The sequence below is a fragment of the Salvelinus alpinus genome, chromosome 5 (genome assembly GCF_045679555.1).
Source record: "Salvelinus alpinus chromosome 5, SLU_Salpinus.1, whole genome shotgun sequence".
Lineage (NCBI taxonomy): Eukaryota > Metazoa > Chordata > Actinopteri > Salmoniformes > Salmonidae > Salvelinus > Salvelinus alpinus.
This window is the reverse complement of record NC_092090.1, coordinates 36,756,070-36,780,302: the sequence shown is the minus strand read 5'-3', so window position 1 is coordinate 36,780,302 and position 24,233 is coordinate 36,756,070. Positions and strand designations below refer to the sequence as shown.

The 24,233-nt window shown below is 44.1% G+C and overlaps 2 protein-coding genes and 1 pseudogene across 5 annotated transcripts in view; 1 reads left to right on the top strand and 2 right to left on the bottom strand.

Moving 5' to 3' along the window:
- The window catches only part of LOC139576035 (lysine--tRNA ligase-like), a 32,494-nt gene extending 22,791 nt beyond the window's left edge, over positions 1-9,703 (bottom strand). The window contains exon 1 of one of the 3 annotated variants that reach the window (XM_071401644.1): positions 9,669-9,703. In XM_071401644.1, coding sequence (XP_071257745.1) covers positions 9,669-9,688 — 20 coding nt within the window. In that variant the 5' untranslated portion in view covers positions 9,689-9,703. Of the gene's footprint in view, positions 1-4,025; positions 4,151-9,668 lie in introns of those variants that run through there. The other 2 variants (XM_071401642.1, XM_071401641.1) reach the window with 2 other exon arrangements.
- On the top strand, positions 314-2,876 carry LOC139576036 (general transcription factor II-I repeat domain-containing protein 2B-like; annotated as a pseudogene).
- Positions 9,704-10,334: 631 nt separating the features above from the next.
- Positions 10,335-24,233, bottom strand: part of LOC139576033 (nuclear factor of activated T-cells 5-like) — a 51,866-nt gene continuing 37,967 nt past the window's right edge. For both annotated transcript variants that reach the window (XM_071401634.1, XM_071401636.1), the window contains 12 exons: positions 23,336-23,996; positions 21,989-22,178; positions 20,907-21,097; positions 20,555-20,727; positions 19,249-19,383; positions 19,077-19,129; positions 18,292-18,424; positions 17,598-17,666; positions 17,357-17,460; positions 15,333-17,211; positions 14,932-15,188; positions 10,335-14,724 (listed from right to left, as the gene is read on the bottom strand). In XM_071401634.1, coding sequence (XP_071257735.1) covers positions 14,950-15,188; positions 15,333-17,211; positions 17,357-17,460; positions 17,598-17,666; positions 18,292-18,424; positions 19,077-19,129; positions 19,249-19,383; positions 20,555-20,727; positions 20,907-21,097; positions 21,989-22,178; positions 23,336-23,996 — 3,827 coding nt within the window. In that variant the 3' untranslated portion in view covers positions 10,335-14,724; positions 14,932-14,949. The remainder of the gene's footprint in view (positions 14,725-14,931; positions 15,189-15,332; positions 17,212-17,356; positions 17,461-17,597; positions 17,667-18,291; positions 18,425-19,076; positions 19,130-19,248; positions 19,384-20,554; positions 20,728-20,906; positions 21,098-21,988; positions 22,179-23,335; positions 23,997-24,233) is intronic.

Below are 24,233 nucleotides of genomic sequence, written 5' to 3'. Positions count from 1 at the left end.
GTAATGTGAAGAACAACATGACCTGCACCAAAGTCAGATTAGGATATAGGCCAAGGACTAGATAAAGTGTACTAATACTTTTTGCTACTACTTTCACTACTTTAAGTCTTGAAAACTTTGTTTGTTTAGCACATGGCCTCACATGTGAATCCTTAAAGAGATGGGTGGGGCTAAGGCTTAAGAGGGTGTGAACTCTGCTGAATGGGTATAGAGCACATGTGTCAAACTCAAGGCCCGCGGGCCAGATGTGGCCCGCCAGGTCATTTTATGTGGCCCGCGAGAGCTTAAAAGTTTTGAGTGTCTAAAAATAAATACCAAAAAATAAATTAAGAGCGTGCTTTGACCAAAAACTACATTCCCACAATGCCTTTCGACTACGCTAGCCACGGCAGTGTCCATGCCAACGAGTGGAATTGAGATATAAATAATGATCCCAAAATGTCCAGAAAGAGAAAAGTTGATGCAGACGGAAGACTGTTTCAAGAAAGATGGGAAGGCGAATACTTGTTTGCGCTTCAAGGAGAAAGACCGGTATGTCTTTTGTGTTACGAGGCGGTGTCGGTTGTCAAAGAGTACAATCTGCGTCGACATTTTGACACCAAACACGGAGCTAAGTACGCTAAAGCTAGCCTTCAAGAAAAGCAACAAATTGCCCAAGAATTAAAAGGCAAACTGCGGTCGCAGCAGAGTTTGTTCATGAAATCCACAGCCAAAAACGAGGCCGCGGTGAAAGCTAGCTTCATTGTGGCTGAAGAAATCGCCCACGCTTCCAAGTCTTTTTCAGAGGGAGCGTTTTTGAAGCAGTGCATGCTGAAGGTCTGTGAGCAGGTGTGTCCCGACCAGTTACAGACTTTTAAAAATGTCAGTTTATCAAGAAACACCATCGTCGACCGAGTGAAGGAACTAGCAGAAAATCTTACAACACAGCTGGCCGAGGAGACACGCAGCTACACAGCTTTTTCATTAGCTGTTGATGAAAGCACAGATAACACGGACACAGCGCAGTTATCAATTTTTATTAGAGGCGTAAAGTCGGACCTCTCTATCACTGAGGAGCTGTTGGATGTGGCTGCAATGCATGGGACCACGACGGGACAGAACATTTTTGATGCGGTAGAGAAGTCCGTAAGTAAAAATGCATTGCAGTGGGAAAACTTGGTATTGGATTAACTACAGACGGTGCACCGGCAATGTGTGGAGGAAAAGTGGGCTTGGTTGGACTAATGAAGGGGAAAATGCAAAAAATGAACTGTCACACGCCTTTGATAACGTATCATTGCATTATCCATCAAGAAGCTTTGTGTGGGAAGGTGCTGGGGATGGAGGACATTGTGACCACAGTCATGAAAACAGTGAACTTCATTCGGGCGCGTGGCCTGAATCACCGTCAGTTCCAGCAGTTTTTGCTGGAGATGGGCTCGGAACACGGGGATGTGCTGTACCATACAGAAGTGCGGTGGCTGAGTAGGAGCAAAGTCCTCAAGCGATTTTTCGAGCTCAGGAAAGACATTGCTCTTTTTATGCAGAGTAAAGGAAAACTCATGTCTGAACTATCAGATCCAAAGTGGATGTGTGACTTTGCTGTGTTGTGTGACATAACCGACCATCTCGCCCAGCTGAATCAGAAGCTGCAGGGACGCAAACAAGTCATCACGCAGATGTCCGACACGATCACGGCTTTCCAGCGTAAATTGGATTTATGGATGTGGCAAGTGAAACAGGACAATCTTGTTCACTTTCCTGTTTGTCAGAGCATGTCAGCCTCATTTCCCGAGACTTTTTCATGTGCTCAGTTGGCTACCAAACTGAGCTGGTTAAAGACTGAGTTTGATCGGCGCTTCTCTGACTTCAGAGCACAACAGTCTGGCTTTGACATCTTTGCCAATCCTTTCACCACCGATGTCTGCACTGCACCCCAACACCTTCAGATGGAGCTAATTGAGCTTCAAAGCGACAGTGGCCTGAGAGCAAAGTTTCAGGATGCTACAATCCAGGACTTTTACCGTCTGCTGCCTCCTGGTTTGATGCCACAGCTTCGACTTCATGCTGCCCGTGTTCTGTCCATGTTTGGGAGCACCTATCTGTGCGAACAGTTTTTTTCCATAATGAATCTGAACAAAAACAAGCACAGATCACGCCTCACGGATGACAACCTCCATGCTGTTCTACGCATTGCCTCAGCACAGGACCTAAAACCAGACATTGACACACTGGTAACGGGAAAACGGTGTCAGACATCTGGTCAGAAAACACACAGGCAAGCATTTTTTTTTAAACTTAATTAAAATATAATAAAATGTAATTCAACCAAGAAGAAGAACAGTTAAACTGTGTGCAATTTAATGATTGTGCTTGCATTTTGTTTTGTGTTTATCATTTTCAGAACATGATCAATCGATAGTAGAGAGAGAATCCACTTGGTGTGTTCAAGGACAGGCAGCATCTCCTCATCAAAGACTAACCGAAAAACTTGACCAATATAGTTGTGAACTGAGTCAACCTTTATTTTGGTATTTTTAGTTGATTACATATTATTTATGTGTAGCTGCTGTAGTAATTATTTAATGTTTGCAGGTTTATGTGTGTATGCAGACAAATTGTTGTCATCAAACCATCAGTTGGGTGCACGGCTGTGTGCAGCCTTTTTTTGTAAAATGCTACATGTGTCATACATGTTCTTTGCAGCTAAGTTTTATGTTATTTTTCTTTATTCACTTGGACAGTTTGATCCTTCATTAATGGAGTTATGTGGGTTTTCATAAGCTGACAAAATTTAAAAGGATTTATGTTAGAGCTACAAGCAAATATATATTTTCTATGCAACTGTAATTGTCACTTGAATAAGTTATAATAAATAATGAGTTATTTAACATTAAGGAGGAGTTACATTTATTTTACATTACATTCGATTACATTTATAAGTTACATCTGGCCCTTTGAGGACAGCCATTATGCTGATGTGGCCCTCGGTGAAAATGAGTTTGACACCCCTGGTATAGAGAAAGAGCTCTCCAGTAGGTGTACCAAAACATTCAAGGGCCATTTTCTCAGAAGTGGGGTTACAAGGTAACCAGTGTAGTGTTTGATATAGATATACCATTTTGTAGTCTGTGATTTTATCCAATGTAAAAAAAAAAAAACACGCTTTCTGGTGTGTCCTGTCTACTTAGTGTTTGAGGGGTTTTTTTAACAAGAAAAATCAAGCGCTCTGATTTGCCTAATATAAGTAATAAAAAATTAATAGTATTTGTTACTTCTGAGAATTAAGTATACATAAAACCAAATACTTAGACTTTTACTCAAGGAATACATTTTACTCTGACTTTCACTTGAGTCATTTTCTATTAACTTTACTTTTACTCAAGTATGACAATTGGGTACTTGTTCCACTGAGTAGGAAGAACATTTTCACTTTCATTTTGAGCTGATCAGTCAGACCACGTAGCCTAGAAGTAGCTAGCTAAATACACTAGCTAGCAAGCCATCCCATTACAGAAGTGAGATTATAGAATAATGCAAAATACTGATGAGTTCAATGTTTCTCCACATAAATAGCACATCAGTATGACCTGAAAGGTTGGTGAATTTGGCAAGCAACTCATTATGATAAATCTAAAAAGGCAAACACTTCGTTAGCTAAAACGTGGTTTTGTTAATCAACCTACATGAAAACAAAACTTAAAATCAGAAAATAACCTTGGGTAATTTGTACAATGCAATATCGGTTTTGTAGTTATATCCACTCACAGAATAGGATGAAGAGCATGCATACGTGTACATTAAAGGACTGCAAGCAGCACGTGCGATAAGCCGCTTGAACCTAATGGCCCATAAGAATCTGTATCTACATTCGCTATGGTACACTTATTTTTCCATCGCGCTTTATCCGATCTGATGCAACTGTGTGCAACAATATCCTACTGCTTTTATCGAATAATAACACGGAAGTGATCCACACACACCATCAAAGTGTTGCACACGTCATAAATGCTGTCCAATAAACGACTGAATCGACAATGGCTTACTTTTTGCTGAGTTTCTCTGCATCCACCTCGGTAACGTCTGCCATCTTATTTTTCTCTTTCGCTAGGCTTTGTCGGGCGTTGGCATCCAGGTTATGGTGCATTACCGCCACCTACTGTACTGGACTGTGGGCCAGAGCAAGGGAGAAGCTAACTTCTACCTGCCAGCCACGTTTCTCTTAAAAAAGATTTACAAATATTTGAGACAATATCAAATGACGTTCTACTCAATATACTCTTTAAACTAATTTCCTGTATTGCCTTCTCCCCCATACTAGATCTCAGCCTCTCTCTTTCCCTCTCATACTGCCCACACTGTATCAATACATGCTCCACTATCTCCGTTTCAAAATAAAATAAAATAAAAATGTATTTGTCACATGAGCTGAATACAACAGGTAAAATGCCCTTAACCAACAATGCCGTTTTAATTAAAAGAATATAGTTAAGATTTTTTTTTACTAAATTAACTAAAGTAAAATAAATTAATGTAACAAAATAACAATAACAACGCTATATACAGGGAGTACCGGTTAGTAGAGGTAACTGAGGTAATATGTACATGTAGTTAGGGGTAAAGTGACTATGCATAGATAATAAACAGCGAGTAGCAGCAGAGTAAAAAAAGGGTGTGTCAATGCAAATAGTACGTTTTATGGTTTGGGGGTAGAAGCTGTTAAGAAGCCTTTTGGACCTAGACTTGGCGCTCCGGTTCTGCTTGCTGTGCGGTAGCATAGAGAACAGTCTATGACTAGGGGGGCTGGAGTCTGGCAATTTTTATGGCCTTCCTTTGCCTGGTATAGAGGTCCTGGATGGCAGGAAGCTTGGCCCCAGTGATGTACTGGGCCGTACTCACTACCCTCTGTAGCGCCTTGCGGTCGGAGGCCGAGCTGTTGCCATACCAAGCGGTGATGCAACCAGTCAGGATGTTCTCGATGGTGCAGCTGTAGAATGTTTTGAGGATCTGAGGACCCATGCCAAATCTTTTCAGTCTCCTGACTGGGAATAGGTGTTGTCGTGCCCTCTTCACGACTGTCTTGGTGTGTTTGGACCATAATAGTTTGTTGATGATGTGCACACCAAGGAACTTGAAGCTCTCAACCTGTTCCACTACAGTCCTGTCGATGAGAATGGGCGCGTGCTCTGCCCTCCTTTTCCTGTAGTGCACGATCATCTCCTGGCAATAATCACACTTTCCTGTTGAAGGCTTTCCTATCAAATGTAAAGTCTTATTCAACTGGCTGTTTCCCAGCCTTAATCTAAAAATAGCCTCCTCTCTTCTGTCCCTTTCTACTGTCTTCCCCTCCCCAACATTCCTATATACTTGCAATAAATGCCTGCCCTTAGTATCTCTATTCCACTGCTCCTGCCATCTCTGCATCATCACTGTCCATATCAGGGTTTTTTCCTCTGCCTTGCTCATTGAAACTACAACATCAACATCCCCGAACAAAGTGCTTCTTTAGCCAGTACATCAACTGTCTCTTTCCCCTCCACCCCCACATGGACTGGAACCCAAGTAAATCTCATCTGTATACCCATCTATCTAATCCTGCAATGGGCTTGTAGTACATCATAAAGCAGGTCTTGTCTGCTACGTGATCTAAAGGGCTGAAGACTCATCAACACTGCACATGAATCAGAGCAAATAACTACTCTGTCTGGCTTGACTTCCTCCATCCACTGCAAGGCCAACAGTATGGCCATCAGTTCTGCCGTATATAGAGCTAGATGATCTGTAATACGTTTCCTGAATGCCACCCCACATTCCTGCACTACAAATGCTGTCCTTGGATATTTTGAACAATCTGTGTAAATGGCCACAAAAATCCTGATACACAGTATCTAGATGTCTCTTAAACAAATCAGATATATCAACACCCTCCCTATCGTTCCGTAGTCTCTCCAACACTTCTAGGTCAACTACTGGAGACGGAGTAGCCATGGTGGGTTTACAGGAATAGCTACCGTTGGACTAAACTCCCTTCCATACATCTCTCTCGCCTGAGTATTACCCACCCACCCAATGCTTGTGCTCTGTCCTCTCTCATGTTCCCAGCATGCCTGTAAAATCCCTTTCGCAGGATAAGACACCCCATGTCCCTGTAGGTTGACCCAATAATTCAGCTGCTGTTTACAAATCTGCAATGGCATATCCCTCATCTCCACCTGTATTGCAGACACTGGGGAGGTCCTAAACTCCCCACTACATATTCTGAGTCCTTGCCCCTGTATGACATCTAGCCTTTCCAATGAGGTCTGGGCTGTCGAACCATACGCTATACTGCCATAGTCTATTACAGATCAGATCAATGCAACATGCATGGTCCTCAATGAGGAACGCCCAGCCGCCCACCCAATCACATTTAGCACCTTCTTACATTTTCCCAGCACTCTCTCAATGTATTCTGCCCAGGTCAGCCTAGTGTCAAAGTACACCCCAAAGAACCTGAAGGCCCCCACCCTCTCCAAGTTTCTCCCATATACTGTAACCTCAAGCATACCTCATCTCCCACCTTCCTCCTGGTAAAGAACACTGGGTTTTCTCTACAGAAAACCTGAATCCCCACATTAATGCCCACCGCTCTACCTCATCAATTGCTTCCTGAACCTTCCTGACTATGTATGGCACATTTATTCCCCTCTTCCATTAGGCCCCATCTGCAAATAACGACCTCCAAATATCACGCCGTACCTGAGAGTAAACATCATTGATCATGAATGAAAACAACAAAGGCCTAATTACGCTCCCCAGCGGTGTCTCGTTATCCACCAGGTAGCTGCCTTGTCCTTCCCATCTGGACAAGAGGAATACCTATGTAAGAATGCTGTTCATGAACTATAGCTCAGCCTTCAACACCATAGTAACCTCCAAGCTCGGGCCCAGGGTCTGAACCCCGCCCTGTGTAACTGGGTCCTGGACTTCCTGAAGGGCTACCCTCAGGTGGTGAATGTTGGAAACATCACCTCCACTACGCTGATCTTCAACACAGGGGCCTGACAAGGGTGCATGCTCAGCCCCCTTCTGTACTCCCTGTTCACCCATGACTGCGTGGCCACTCACACCTCCAACTCAATCATCAAGTTTGCAGACAACACAACAGTGACGAGACAGGCTACAGGGAGGAGGCGAGGGCCCTGGTGTAGTGGTGCCAGGAAAATAACCTCTCCCTCAATGTCAACAAAATGAAGAAGCTGATCATGGACTTCAGGAGACAGCAGAGGGAGCACGCCCCTATCCACATCGACATGACTGCAGTGGAGAAGGTGAAAAGCTTAAAGTTCCTTGGACTGCACATCACTGGCAACCTGAAATGGTCCACCCACACAAACAGTGTGGTGAAGAAGGCACGACAGTGCAGACAACCTCAGGAGGCTGAATAAATTTGTTTTGGCCCCTAAAACCCTCACAAACTTTTCCAGATGCACAATTGAAAGCATCCTGTTGGGCTATACCACCCCTTGGTACGGCAATTGCACTGCCTACAACCGCAGGGCTCTCCAGAGGGTGGTGCGGTCTGCCCAACGCATCACCGGGGGCACACTGCCTGCCCTCCAGCACCCGATGTCACAGGAAGGCCAAAAAGATCATCAAGGACATCAGCCACGGCCAGTTCACCCCGCTATCATCCAGAAGAAGAGGTCAGTACAGGTGGCTCAAAGCTGGGACCGAGCGACTGAAAAACAGCTTCTACCTCAAGGCTATCAGACTGTTAAATAGCCATCACTAGCTGGCTACCACCCGGTTACTCAACCCTGCATCTTAGAGGCTGCTGCCCTATGTACAGTTGAAGTCGGAAGTTTACATACACTTAGGTTGGAGTAATTTCAACCACTCCACAAATTTCTTGTTAACAAACTATAGTTAGGACATCTACTTTGTGCATGACAAGTAATTTTTCCAACAATTGTTTACAGACAGATTATTTCACTTATAATTCACTGTATCACAATTCCAGTGGGTCAGAAGTTTACATACACTAAGTTGACTGTGCCTTCAAACAGCTTGGAAAATTCCAGAAAATGATGTCATGGCTTTAGAAGCTTCTGATAGGCTAATTGACATCATTTGAGTCAATTGGAGGTGTACCTGTGGATGTATTTCAAGGCCTACCTTCAAACTCAGTGCCTCTTTGTTTGACATCATGGGAAAATCAAAATAAATTTTTTGTTCATCCTTGGGAGCAATTTACAAACGCCTGAAGGTACCACGATCATCTGTACAAACAATAGTATGCAGGTATAAGCACCATCAAATCAAATCAAATCAAGTTTATTTTATATAGCCCTTCGTACATCAGCTAATATCTCGAAGTGCTGTACAGACACCCAGCCTAAAACCCCAAACAGCAAGCAATGCAGGTGTAGAAGCACGGGACCATGGGACCATGCAGCCGTCATGTCTCCTAGAGATGAACGTACTTTGGTGCGAAAAGGGCAAATCAATTCCAGAACAACAGCAAAGGACCTTGTGAAGATGCTGGAGGAAACAGGTACAAAAGTATCTATATCCACAATAAAACGAGTCCTATAATGACATAACCTGAAAGGCTGCTCAGCTAGGAAGAGGCCACTGCTCCAAAACCGCCATAAAGCCAGACTACGGTTTGCAACTGCATGGGGACAAAGATCATACTTTTTGGAGAAATGTCCTCTGGTCTGATGAAACAAAAACAGAACTGTTTGGCCATAATGACCATCATTATGTTTGGAGGAAAAAGGGGGAGGCTTGCAAGCCGAAGAACACTATCCCAACCGTGAAGCACGGGGGTGGCAGCATCATGTTGTGGGGTGCTTTGCTGCTGGAGGGACTGGTGCACAAAATATATGGCATCATGAGGGAGGAAAATTATGTGGATATATTGAAGCAACATCTCAAGACATCAGTCAGGAAGTTAAAGCTTGGTCGCAAATGGGTCTTCCAAATGCACAATAACCACAAGCATACTTCCAAAGTTGTGGCAAAATGGCTTAAGGACAGCAAAGTCAAGGTATTGGAGTGGCCATAACAAAGCCCTGACCTCAATCCCATGGAACATTTGTGGACAGAACTGAAAAAGCAAGAAGGCCTACAAACCTGACTCAGATACACCAGGTCTGTCAGGAGGAATGGGTCAGATGAATCAGATGTTGGAAGATGTTGGAAGTCATGTGTCCTTCTCAGTACTCTAAATTCCCTCTTTCTACTCCTCACCATTGCCCCACACTCCTCCGTCCACCATTGGACTGCTTTCCTCCTCCTCCGTCCTGACTTCTTAGGTATAGCCTCAGTAGCTGCCCCCCACTCAGTTATTCATACTATCCACACCCCCTTATATCCACCCGAGCCATCACCTGCTCCTGAAACTGATCCCACTTTGCCCTTCCAAACACCCACCTGTCTACTCCACTGACACCTCCTTCGACCTACTGTACATAGTATGGGGTAATGATCACTCCCTACTGTCAACTCCTCCCATACATTCCACTCAAAAGATTCCTGCCATCACACTAGATACCAGAGTGAGGTCCAAGGCAGACTCTTTCCCTGTGGCTACATCAATCCTGGTCCCTCGGCCATCATTCTGGCACACCTCATCTTTCATTTCTATCAGATTTTCCATCACTTGGCCATTTCCTTCCATCCGTTTCCCCACACCACATTACCTTCTATCCTGGCCCTCCATCCTCTCCAGCTCCAAACGAGATCAACGCACGTACACACATTTTGACGTTGAACTGTACGCAATGACGTCTCAGCGTGTTCGAGGGGATCAGTCACAGAAGACGCTGCGCAAAAGTAGTACTGCACCCAGACCACCAGGGGGATCACATTAGTTAATTTTATTGCGGGCGGTCTTCATTTTTATAATTTATGTAACTAGGCAAGTCAGTTCAGAACAAATTCTTATTTACATTGACGGCCAAACCCTCACCTTCTTCATTGAAAAACACAGGTCATTTACTAATTATACGTCTCTAATCACAATATTAAATTACATTTGAATATGTGATCATATTCATCTGGTTTCTGAGCATGCAAGCATGTTTTTCCCTTTCTACTTCCCTCGCTCTCCTCCCTTCATAATGTTAAAACATGTTTTGGATGGACAACTAGGGTAAGGCCATGGCGCATTTGATTGATGATTAGTTATGTTACTCTTGAAACGGAATTAGATTGATGTGCTTGTGATTTTGCCATTTCCAATCTTTCACGGTATGGGAAATTCATGTTGTCTTTGTGTCTCCTGAGCAAAAACAAAAAGTTGATCAATGCAAAAATCGAACCAAAACCAGACATCAGAGGGTGGGGAAATCAACTAGACAAAGGAAAACATATCATCTATCTTTATTAATATAGATACCAGCAGGTTTACATAAATATAATTGCAAGAGTATACAAATGCCCCAACAAAAGCAAAAATACATTTTATATAGATACATTTTTTAAAGGGTAATATTTAACAGTTGTTCACATGGTAGCTAAAAACACATAGGTGATATGCACTCCCCATGCCTATAACCTGTCAGTGCTATCAACAGGTTCACTACTGATCACCAGAAAAGAAATGAATGGAAATAAAGCAGACTTTCACATCAAACCAAAGCCAGACAGATTAAGGGGACACAAACAGAAGTGTGTGAACAGACTAACTGATGACATTTATAATAAAAACAAAACACCCATGATGAAAATTCTGAATGACAAGTTTGTTTGAATTAGGTGAAATTAGGGTTTGTCTTGACTGACACAAGCCCAATCATAAAAATAAAAACAAATCCCGGTGGCACACAGTATCAATACTATTTCAAAAAGTTACATAAATAATTAACATAATTACAATATTTCGTTATAGGTTCCCCTTTGCAATGAACAATCAAGAGAGGCTAGATAGATAAAATATATATTAAAAAAGTAACAGATATACATTTTATATTGAATCAAGCTGCATAGCAGTTTGAGACAAAACTTAAATTGCACCGACGTTAAACAAATGCAATTCATATTTCTGTGAAAATAAATCAGATGCACAACACTATACATTTATCTGGTCACTCATTTCTGTACGGCATTTGAAGCACACAAGTCGTATGGCTTGCAAGATACTAGTTATCAAGGGCTAATAACCACTGACATTAGTGTCACAGTGGTGAATAAAACAGGCAACAATGGTACAAGATAAATCTGGTCTCTACTATAAAAGTTTGTCAAGGCACAAGTATATCATCCAATGTACTGAGCAATACTTCTAAAATATATTTGCTGTACACTGATGTCATAAATCATTGGTTAGTCTGGGTGCAAATATGGTAAAAATATAGCTGAACTTTCAAGGTGACCCCTGCATTTCTGTAGTCATTGGTTGAGTAGGAAAAGTCTTTCATTTTTAGGTCTTCAATAAATTAAACCTTTACCGGCACAATAAAGTATAGCGACACTCAATTACAAAGACTCATGTCGTCATCAATGTAAAACATGTAGCCTAGTTGACAAATAGCCCTCCTATTTTGTCAAAGCTCATACTACATGAGATATTCATGGGTTACATTTGAAAATAGGTATTTTTACACTCAATATGCTTATGCTTGAAAATAACAATCTTATTGTGTATTCATAACACAAAACATTAACATGTTGCCGCCAAAATATTGTAGGTATACTATATATAAAGAATGTACTTTATCATTGTAATTGGTCCAATGTTGAGTAAGGTGGCCTGATTAGCAACCTGCTCGGGTTGAGGTAACAAACACATTCTGCGTTTTGAGTTTTTTGTAAACCCTATTAACAAATATTTAATAGATGCTGTTTTAACTGTCTGTATGGCTTTATAACTGGCATAGTTGTCCAATAACTTCCTGCACTTTCCTTATTCAAGAGGTGAAATAAGTTGTAGATGTGACAGTATAGGTTCAATGTTTCATGAATGATATCACAAGGAGTTGACTTTAAACTATCAGATTTGGACAAACACACTGTACAATTGATCTCAACCTGGCATATGAACAGAAATCTATCAAAGGGAAGAAAACAATGCACAGGAATGTACATGTGACTCAGTGTACATGGTACATTTTAACTCCCTCAATCATAAAGTTGTATCCCTGTCCTCACTTCTACAGGGAGAAGATAAACTTCACTGACAGATATGTCACACAAAACCACAGCCAACTACAGTTTCAACAGGTGGGGAAGGGCCAAATCCACATAACTAATATTAATACAATTACGGAGTTAAATCAGAACCAAACTTGTACATCAAGTCATTTGTAGCACAAATATGATTGTGGGACACAATTTAGACAATATCTAAGACAAAAAATACCAAATAAATTAGATATGATTTCTGAAAAGATGTATTAGAACTACACCAGTAAAAAATATATGATAAAATATTTGTAAATCTTATAAAAATTCACAAATACTCATGACTATTGAAAACAAAACTACTAATATTTCACAAGAGTTGAAGAAAGCCAATCACAGACAGCTCTTTTCTCCAAAGCAACTTAACGGTTCATTCTTCATGAGTAGGGTCCCTTTAAATATCTAAAAGAACACAGCTCAAGCTCTGGGATGGGGAATATGGGGCCCCACCAATCACATTACTAAAAATAGTTTAAATACTCTCCATTTAAAAAATCTGCTTGTTTTTAAAGTGAATAAGAGGTAATGATGTTAAGAACCCACAATAAAAGACAACAACACTAAGAGAGAAAGATGGAGGCACTCAACGAAGCTGTTCTTGTTGTCATCAGAGACCAGCCCCTTGTTCATGTGTATACTCAGATTCAGACTCAACTCCAGCCCAATACTCACATGTAAAGAATAAAAGCACAAACCAGTTTGGCAGCAGTACAGGTGTAGGGTCTTAATTTGAGCCAGTTTGCTACAGCAGAAAAATAATCCTGCAGCAAAAGGAAATGCGAATTATTCTGTGGATTATAATTAATGGACATTTTTGTAGGGATTGATAAATTTTTCATTAGGGTAAATCAAGTCTGAAATTTCAAAGTCGAAATTTGACACACAAGCGAGCTGTGTGTCAAGAAGCAGTGCGGCTTGGCAGAGTCGTGTTGCAGTTGCAGAGTTCCGGCGATGGTACAAGACTAACTACCAATTGGATATCATGAAATTGGGGTTAAAAAGTACAATAAAAACATATACAAAAACGATAAAATACAAATAATAAAAGTTTTTCTTGCAGTGAAGGAAAATTCTCAGCAACAAAAGAGTGATCAAATTAAGATCATACACCTGTATATCACGCCTGACACTAATAATCCAACTACAAACAACCATTCATGGTCAAGGCAAAACAGATAACTGCTCCAGTCACTGTCACCACTTTCTTCCTGTCAAAACATGGCGAGTCTCAAACGACAAATATGAACACACCAATCAATATGAGCCATAAAACTGGCCATTCATGAAGACGAAAAAGGAGGCTGTGACTTGAGGCCTTGACTCAGGTCCTGGGGTGGCCCACTGTCGGCAAGAGAGTTGGTATTTTACAGTAAGACAAACATACGGAAAACTCCTCTCTGATCTATGGATAAAAGTCCAGTTTGTGCGTGCCAGACGTGAGCTAATACAAACATCTTCCATGGAGACATCCTTACAAAACATTAACTACATTTGCGATAGAATGATACAAATAACAATATACTCTTTAATTACATCAGACAACCGTGCACACTGGTATATAGTACACATATATGGTTCTGATTTATTCAAAATGTAGGCCTATTATTTAATTATGTAGACTGGAAATGAATCATTTAAAGGCTGGATGATTTCTTTTCTCTTGATCCACATTGACCCTAATCTAGAGCATCTCTCGTACTACAGAGTCTAATCAGGGAAAGAAATCCATGGTGTAATACTCAAATATTTGGAGTTATTCTCATGAATGGGTAATGGGAAGATGGCTGCCAATAAGAAACTGGTATTTCATGAAAGGAACAATAAAAAAACTAAAGCCATAACTCAAAACACATGCATGAGTAATAAAGTTGTCGAGATGTACTGACTAAATAGCTGACTAGCGAATGCATAGGCCAACTTAATGAGTAACTGGCCACAAAAGGAAAGCATCGTAAAGTGCTGAAAGAACTAAAGTCAAAATATCTTACAAAGGTTTATTTTTCACGAACTGTATATTTTCTTTTGCTATTTCCTAAAATACTTTTAATTTCATATAAAAAGGACAACAATGCGTTATAAACAATTGTGAGCCCACACTCTGGTCCTGGAGAAGACAGAATACTGTGCTAGCTTCTACCACCATCCTTATAAAGCCACACCGCAAAGTGCTGCTCTGAGAACTGATGAGTTAGCCAAACATTACATAGTGTCATGTTTCATTAAGAGCTGGAGGCGACTAGCTGCGAGATACACTGAACACACTGACAGTTGTGGGGTAACTACAACCTATGTCCTATTTTGAGGTCCAGGTTTAGATGCAGTGGAGGACTGGTGCCCCGCTCAGCGCCACTGTGGAGCATCTACACATGAAGACTGTCCTTGGAGAAAAAGGCCGCTGAGGCTTACATGTAACTTGGAGTTCGGACAGGAGCCCACCGTTGAGTTTGTTTTCATTCTTCTGCCGTCTGTAATGGGGGTCCACACCGGGGGTCTTCTGCCATCTGTAATGGGGGTTCACACTGGGGGTCTTCTGCCATCTGTAATGGGGGTCCAAACTGGGGGTCTTCTGGGCTCCTAAAGGGAGGGGCAATTACATGTTTAAAGGACATAGAAGCATGTAAACAGTAGTCAGTGATTCAAATTTGAACTAGAATTCCAAATGGTTAATCCTGCTTTCTGAGATACCCTCAAGATGTTTAAACTGAACAACAAAAGTGCAACCGTTTTAAACACATTGGTAAACCAAACTTTTAAAATGTTAATATAGAGATGAGCATTCACCTGAAACCTATAGCAGGCCTAGTAGGAGCGAGTGAGGTTGTTGCCCTGCTCCTGCAGGCTGACAAGCAGGTCATCTATCTTCTCCATGTTCTGGGAGGCCGTCATGCTGTTCTGCATGCTCCCTGACTCAGACATGGACTGGTTGAGCAGCGACTGGATCTGGGCCTCGCTCTCTCTCTGGTTCTGACCAGACTGACTGATGGCAATGATCTGATCAGACAGAGTGGTTCCAGGAGAGTTTATCAGCTGGCCACACTCTGTATGGGGAAGAAAGGAGTAGTCACTGACTACATGCCACATGAAATCTTAATGAAAACCAAACAATGTCATATGCTTTTCTGGAGCATATTAAAAAGATGACATTTGATAAAAGGACAGATCACATAATCATGAATCCTTACCGTTCTGAATCCCAAAGAGGAAGAGGCCTGGCTGCTGGGTCTCGCTGGGCTGGTTGAGGCTCCCACTGACTGCTGTGTGGAACAGAGACCCTGGCTGCTGCACGGGGGAGGAGGTGGTGGTCTGCAGGCCTGCCACCCCATTCTGAGTGCTGAAGATGCCTGTCTGCGGGAGCACCTGGGCAGCCATGCAACCCTGCAGGGCAGCCATGTTGGATTGGGGCATGAAGAGAGAGACGGGCTGCTCTGGGCCGTTGTTGGAGCTGGTGATCAGCTGCATGGGCTGCTGCTCTTGGAACAGGCCCTGCTGGCGAGGCTCTGAGGGGTTCCCCACCACCTGGCTCTGGTCCAGGAAGGCCATGGGCTCAGAGGATTCCTGCTGGCTAACCGTCACCATGCTGGCCTGAGAGAACAGCATGGAGGGGTTTTGGGGCTCCTGAGAGTTCAGGCTGCTGCTGCTCATGGGGGGCATCTGGCCCTGGCCACTGAACAGCAGACTGGGGGGCTGCTCTGGAGTGGAGAGGGGGTTGCTGCAGAACAGTAGGCCAGCCTGCTGCTGCTGGGTCTGAGAGAGAGTGTTTGCAGGTGGATGAGGGGAGATGTTCTGAAACATGGAGTTCTGCTGAGGTGGCTGAGACTGGGGCTGGGAGGGCTGCTGCTGCTCCATGGGGGTCCCCTGCTGGATGGGGGAAAGCTGGGTCTGAGCCTGGAACACTGACTGGGGCTCAGGGGCAGAGGTCTGCAGGGCACTGAGGAAGGCCAGCTGCTGCTGCTGGCTGACGCTAGCGGAGAGCTGCCCAGGCAGGGCACTCTGGGGGAGGAACAGGTTGGCGACAGAGGGGGGCTGCTCTGGGGAGAGGCTGGTCCTACTCAACACTGTCAGGGTGTTCTGGAAGAGGGTTGCCTGGACCTGCTCCTGGGTGGGAGAGGCCTTCTGAGTGTGGAACAGCGCCCCCTGTGGGTCCTGTGCCTCAGCCAGGGGGCTGGGGTTATGGAAGAGGGGTGGAGAGGGATGAGAAGGGGTCTGATGGAGGAAGTTGGTCTGAATGGAGAGGAGCTCATTGGCTTGCTGAAAGAGTGCTGCTTGCTGCTGCTGTTTCTGTTGTTGCCTCTGCTGTTGTTGGGCCTGCTGAAAGAGGGAACCATGGTTCTGCACCATGCCCTGCTGGGAACCCTGCTGTTCAGCGTTCTCACCTCGAGAACCGCCCTGGAATATGCCACAATGCATTGGCATCTGTGATTTAAACAGCTCATGCCGCAGGTTCTCCAACACTTGCTGTTGCTGTTGTTGCTGCTGGTGTTGAATTTGTTGCTGCTGAATCTGTTGCTGCTGAATCTGTTGTTGTTGCTGTAGTTGCTGTTGCTGAATTTGTTGTTGCTGAATTTGTTGCTGCTGTTGTTGCTGAATTTGTTGTTGTTGAATCTGTTGCTGTTGTCGCTGTTGCTGTTGGCTGCAGTACCCTTTAGCCTGCAGTTGTCTCACTGCTTGTTCCAGTTGGGCCACATCGTCTGGGGGGAATACGGGCAGCTGGTGCTGCTGGGGGGCAGGTTGAGGGGCCTCCACATGTTGACTGAGCCTCCCTACCGCCCCAGCATTGTTGCCAGCCCTGTCCTGCCCCAGCCCCTCTCTGGGCTCCAGGAGGAACTGCTGAGGTCCAGGTTGGAGTAGAGAGTCTGCAGGCACGGGAAAGGAGTTGGTGGGAGCGATGTCCTGCTTCTGTATGGTGCTCAGGGCCTCTGCAGTGTTGAAGACTGCTGTTTGGGATTCATCAGGGTCACTGGCAGGCCGCGGCAAGGAGTTGGAGAACGGGCTGTTGTTGGGGGGAAGGTTGGAACTCATGTCCAGCGTCTGCTGGGCCGAACACATGACATCGGGGGTCCGCTGAGAATACAAAAAAACAGATGATACCTGCTAGCTTTTCATATATATTGGGGGAAAGATCGATATGGTTCATATGGATATGATTCTACTATTTAACGAGGCATTATCACAGCCAAGGCTGGGAATGCATTTGTAGAACTTTTACCTTGAACACGCCAGCAGAAGAGAGGTTGCTGGAGACCTCCATTGGAGTGACCTCTTCTCTCTTCACAAGAGGCAACATTGGGGGCATCAAGGCACCATCAATTACTGCAGGGGCATGAATGACAATGTTACAATTTTGTCATACTGAAAGCCAAGATACCGGAGTACATTGATACCCCCCCCACACACCAATGCATTACAAACAAGAACACACGATACAGCATGGTAGAGATATACTATACCTTTCATCCGTTGATCAAAAGAGCAGGGCTTGCCTGGAGATGGAACTTCTTTCTTCACAGATATGTCCACTGAGACGTACACAGATAAGCAGGTTGAGTTATGGACATGCAAATCAGATGACCTTATTCTTCATACCCAGTCTCATTCTCCATCGTCTGCATGTCAGGTTTTCATATACAAAAATATAATATACTATGAAATGTTACTGTATAGAGTGAAAAACAATCAGGAATAAATCTGTATGACTTGACTGTTTTGTATAGGGCGCTGCCTAATCCGGTATCATGTTGAGTACATACTGTATATAGAAGGGTATTTTTGTTTTTAGATGGATCATCTACACTTCCATGTTTTGTTTCATTGTTTTAGTTCCTTTCTCTGTCACTTCCTGCTCACTCATTGATAGTTCGTGCCACAGTGCCCAGAGGACGTTTTGACGCCTGGAAGTGATGAGAAAAAAGGAGGAGACAAATACCCCCCTCTTCCCGAGTGGACATGGCTTCCTGTACTAAGGACTGTAATGGTAAATTTAGAGCAGGCTAGATGATATATCCACCTAATACAGTTGTGGTGGTAGAGTAATGGTTGTAATTTACACTGGCTGAAGACATGCTCTGAGGAAATTTCGCTTTGGTCCTAATGTGGCGCAGAAGGTGAAACAAAAGAACATTTGTTCATGGACTTATCACAGACCTGGTTCTGGAGTGTATGTAAAAGGCTGCACGTCATGGGATCGGCCAGCATTGGTCACCACGTACATTCCCACACACACTGCAGACGCGATGGCTGGGTTCTGGTAAGGAGGAACCTTCACAATCAAGTGATTCTGAGGGGAAACGCATAACAGACAAATCCACTTAGCTAACAGAAATGTACAGTAGCCCCAGTCTTATAATTACATACATCAAGTCATGTCACAAACGTGTCAACATCCCTTATAAAACAGGTGCAAGCGCAAAATTACTTAGATTAAATAATCAAGCGATGTCAGCACAATGTAGAGTTGAAAGAGAGAGAGAGCCACAATGGACATAATCCTGGCACAGACGATGAACTGGAGACTCCGTACGTCATCAACTAGTTCAGATGTGCAACACCTTTCAAACTTTGCTGACTAGTAAAAGGTGTGGCGGTGATTTACATAGATTGCCTGGTTACAAATTGTGAGTAGCATTTGAAAGACATCTAAACACCTCAGGGCTCAGACAACTGATTGAGGCTTAGCTAACGAAGCTCTGACCCTCTGGCTCCCAAGGGCAAAGGTTTATGCAGGACTGTTGAGACACACTTACCACCGTGGCTCACAGTAATTAGGTGACAAAACAATGAGGCCATTCACCTCCCTGAGTGAGTAGCCATTTAAGATGATTACATCTAAACCTACAAATCTCAAATGGCTGCTGTTATCTAATCACCCCGTTAAATCATTAGCATGAATCATTCTAGGACCACAATAAGCAGAGAATAAGCTTATTTACCTGGTGAAACAGCTCCATGTCAATTTCAGCCTCTGCCTTCCAAGACTTCTCATCTTAGGGGGGAAAACAATGAACGGTTCCATTAGTATGGTAGGTAAAGGAATAAATATAAAAGTTATTCATATACTGTAAGTACATGGATTTCAGACAATAATTGGTTGTGTAGACCTACCTGATACATTTTCCTGGAATATGACCTTGGTGTCCTTGAGGAAGTTCTTCCCAATGATGAAGACCTCCTCACCCCCCCTCACCGAGCAACTGTGGAGGGACTTCTTCAGAATCTCAGGCACCCCTGCAGGCTGGGCTGTAGACAGGACACAAACAGACCGTCAGGCTCTGAGTTCTGCTTGACCTAGCTTCTTTAACTAATATTCTGTCACGAGTACAGAACTGCTGAGTTCTGTACTCGAACTGCTGAGTTCAGAGGAACCAGGGGATGCCAACAGAAAAGCTTAAACCAATTGCTGAAGAGTACCTTGTGATTTCTTGGAAGGCACATGTGTGATCTTGGGGAAATAGTAATTGTGCTTTAATTGCTTTGCCAGGAAAAATGTGAGCTGAGCTGGTGTTTAAAAAATGGTGTGTATGTGCATGTGCTTGAGATTAAGTAATTTTTTTTGTTATTTTACAGTATATGATCATTAACCAGACAGTAAAATGACTGTACTATAGGTAAAGTTGACACTATCTTTGCAGTCCCCCTTTCTCACAGGCAAATAGAAATCCCCAAGTTTCTATAAACAACAAGCTCAGACTCCTCCCACCTCCCAGTTTTCACAGGCCTTCCACACTCTCACCACCCCGCGCCACAGCACAACACACACAGACAGACGCCATTGGAGATTTATATTTTATGGACAGATTTTTGCTTGGTCGGATTGCACTCTGGCATTGTAAAACAAAAAAAGTCCACACCTCTTTCTTCGGCCTTTCTTTCTCTCCCTCGTTTTTTTGGTGAAGTTCTGCTTCTAAAACCACCGACAAATTGAATTTCTTATACCCCAGAGCAGTCTTTCCTGTTTTTGCCACTCACAGCCACACCCTATGCCCACAACGGGAGGAACACATGATGCTGAAGAGAGTCTATAGACATGGTGTCTGAAAATGTACTTAAATTAGAAAATGATCTGCTAAGCATACATAACGCATTAGAAATGAAACTTCTAGACTGAATCAACTCTTCAGCTTGGAACTTAAAAACGAGATGAAAACAATAAAACAAACCTAAATTACAAATGCTCATAAGACTATCCAGTCAAATTTTGACAGTAACGGCTCCCAATGGAGACTTCATTATTTACATTCTTGTTATTTACATCCAAGCTCCTTTTCATTTTCCTCCTGTCCACCCAACCCCCTGAATGAACCTCTCCCTCCCCCTAATCCCCTGGTGACGTGCGTCAGCTCTAAGCTCCGACAGCGTTCCTAAGAGAACTCCAGTGGGAAGATGCTATGAATAACCTAAAGCTACTCACTGCACAGGATGGGGGACGACGGTGTCTGTAACGTGAGCACCGAGCCGTCCGGCCTGGGGATGTTGACCCGAAACACCAGCCTGGCACGCGTGCTCTTCTTTTTGGAGCCGGCCACCCCGATACGAGCTTCCACATCAGCGTTACGCAGCTTCAGGATCCCCACGCAGTCCACCCTGCAGAGAGAGACACACACAGCACAGCTGTTAGACTGGCAAGCAGGCCTGCTGAATAAGGCCCCAGCGGCTGCAACAGCCCCCAACACACTCCCATTGGCGGTCTACTAAGAGGAGCAGTCTCCAGTATGTGTGATTTTACAAAATTGCAACAGCTATGGCAATAAGCAGATACATACGCCAGGGTCATATTATTGCTGGGGTCCAGGGACACTTCAATGACAGTGGTGCCCTCGATGTCCACCTCCTTGCAGGCTGTAGTGTTGCGCCCAGTCACCCTGCAGGCCTGGTAGAACCCATGTGGCTTCACACGCCCAGCGTCATTACCCACAAACACCTGCAGCACCACTGCCTCATTCACACCCTCCAGCTGTGGACAAGGAAACAAAGAACACTCAAATCAGAAAATAGCACAGCTGCTCCAAAGTTAGCTCTACCTATTTTTGTAAGTCACTAGAGAATTTTGAGCGTGGAATATATTGTGCAAGTGATAGTTTTCACAAGAGCCAAAAGGGTGCAGCTAAAATAACATACAAAAGTGAATATGTGATAGACAGTGGCAGCTTTCTGCTTAGTAAGATGGTATCTTATAGCATTCTATGATAACAGAACTGTCACTGCACAACTGTCTGTTTTGCTGCCTACTTTGAGAGTAAAACATTTGAAATATGGAATACATTGTGAATAGCAATGCTGATACTGAGATATGACAAAGAAATGCAAACAAAGCCACGATTTGCGGTGGCTATCATTACTTCAAGAGAATAATGATAGTTACCTCTTTTCTCGGTGGACAAGAAAATCTGTTGTTTTTATGTAGGTTATATAATATATTGCATTTAGCAGGCACATTTATCCAAAGCGACTTATTCATTCATGGGAATTGAACCCACTATCCTGGCGTTGCAAGAGCCATGCCCTACCACCTGAGTGCTGCCTTCCAACGTGTGTTGTAACAGCTAGCTATTAAACCTTATTTCATAAAAAGAAAATAACCTGTTGATATGTTGCATGACTTTTTATACAAGTTTCTACATAGCCTGTGTCAATCACTGAATCACTGAAATGTTAACCCAATGTAGAGGTGTTATGTAACAATGAGTATGGAGCAGGTTGATGGTGGCATTTGATGAAGGACAGATAAAGGCATATTTCCAAAGGGGTAGAGTCAAAACAGTGACCCGTCTATGGGGCACTGACCGTCCACAAGAAGCCCTAGAGGCCCCAGCCCCCCTGGTCCTGTTGCTGGTTTAAGGCGTACCTTTAGGGTGGGGAAGCCCTGCTGAGTGCGGTCCTTCACTGACCCCCTGCTGCCCTCAGTCAGGTAGCGGGCTCTGTGCTGGGTCTCAGGCTGGACCAGGATCTTCAGCTCCTTGCCCTCACTCTTCTGAGGGAACTGGCTCGCTAGGGTCCCACCTTTTTGATGTGTTGTTTGGGAGCCATCTGCCGAACTGCAAGACAGACTGGTTAGCTACTGTGTCAGCCCAACAGCTCCTAAACAACCTACATTGAAACACGCAACACTAACATTGACTACAATACACTTGCTTATATTTAATGCAGGGGACTGTTTCCTTTCACTCATTCACAGCACTGTCCCCTGCTAACCCTAACCCTACCTGTGACCTTGTAATCATTGGGGACTGAGGGCCGCACAACCTGGCGTTGGGTGGCAGTGGCAGCAACCCTCACCCCAACTCCTCTCCACCTTGTGTTCATTTATGTAAGGGGAGGAAAGATCAGCTCCACTGTTGGCACCAAACTTCCTCTCAGTGGAAGAGAACTTGACAGGACTTGGAGACCATCCACTTACTATCAAAGTTCCAGCCAAGCTGTGACCCCACCAGCAAATATCTGTGTGTGTTTGTGTGTGTATGGTGGAGCATAGGGGAACTATTTGGAACTGGAGAGCAGCAGGGAACTAGTGAGGGATCCCCAAATAGCTGCCATGGTTTCCCAGTGACACTAGTGAGCAATGCAGAGTTTGGAGGCTCACTACCAAGCAGAGTCCATCAGAACCTCTTAGGAGATGGACTTATTGGTTTATTTAATCACCTCTGCTCTCTCAACGCTTTTCAAAGAGGCTCAGTGTGATTCACCATGGCTGACCATTGTTTGTGCTGTGGTATCCTGCCCCTCCCTAGCCTCTGATCTGCCAGCTCTTCTTCAAGCACAGACAAACGTTCAGCCAGTGGTTTGGTACGATTTCCGCTTGTGGTATAGTGGTTTACACATCTTAACAATGGGAATAAGTATGGAGCAAATTTAGATAGACTTCTTCAAAATCAGGGATGGTATAGAATGAACAGTTCTGTTGAGATGTCCATTCAATAGTAGTTGTAATGGTATAAGTCTATCAGTGTTTTTCGATGAATTAATCACTTTATGACATTTAACTTGTCTTAATGTATTTCTAAATGTATTTCCATTCTGTGTTCCAGACAAGATTCAAACTGAAAACTGAAACTCAACCAAAGTCCATAGAGCCATCTCAGAGATGTAAAAGAACAGGAAAGTTAACTCTGCAGACCAAAAGGAAGTAAACAGTAGGCTAGATAGGTTTCCACATGGGCTAATTTCACTGTAAAAGAGATCCAAGGGCACCCACCTTCCTTTGGTACAGGCCTTGCTGTCTGAGCCCAGCTGTGAGAGCACAAAGTGAGGCCCTTTGGCACTGTCTGCATCAAACACGTCCATGCTGGCCTCCTCGGCCGAGGCAGGCTTGGGCCCAGGTCGCTGGCGGGGGGTGCGCTTGCGGGACTTCCGGGGCACCTCTGTGTTGTCGTTGTAGGAACTGGAGCTGACAATGCTGAAGTTAGAGGCGGAGTCATCCATCCAGATGCTATTGCTCTGCTCGGAGTCCTGGAGCTGATCCTCCTGACAGGACATGCGGCTGTCGTCAAACAGGTCCTCGGGCGGAGGCGAGATGTTCAGCACCGTCCGCCGCTTGGAGGGGGTCATCTGGTGGTGCTGCTGGGCCTCCTGGGATGCCCCCCCTCTTCCTCCTCCACCTAGGGATCCGGCCCCTCCTCCTTTCTCGCCGCCAGCCCTGCCGCCACCAGCACTCCCACTGTTGCCAGTCCCGCCCTCGGCGCCAAGCATCTCCGCCACCGCTCTGCTACTTACACCTTCGTCTGGAGCGGCGATGCCGGTGTGAGCAGAGGTCTGGTCGGTGGCTGAGGTAGTGGAGTGCACGATGGAGCTGGAAGAGGTGGGAAAAGCACTGCGAGGGCCTTCCATGGTCATAGAAGAGAAGACGGTGGTGGCATCTACAGTGTATATAATTGGAGAGTAAATAAAGGCATCTCAACCAGCATTGGCTAGCAGTCCCATTCAAGCAGCGAAATTTGTGCATTATTGTTTTTCCCCGTTTTTAAAATTTTTCTTTGGTCATCCAATTATAATTTTCCCTTTTCTTTTATTGCATCATGATGTGTGAGTGTGTCTATGTGTGTGCGAGTGTATGTAGTGTGTTCTGACACAAAAAAATGGGGGAAAAGAGTCAT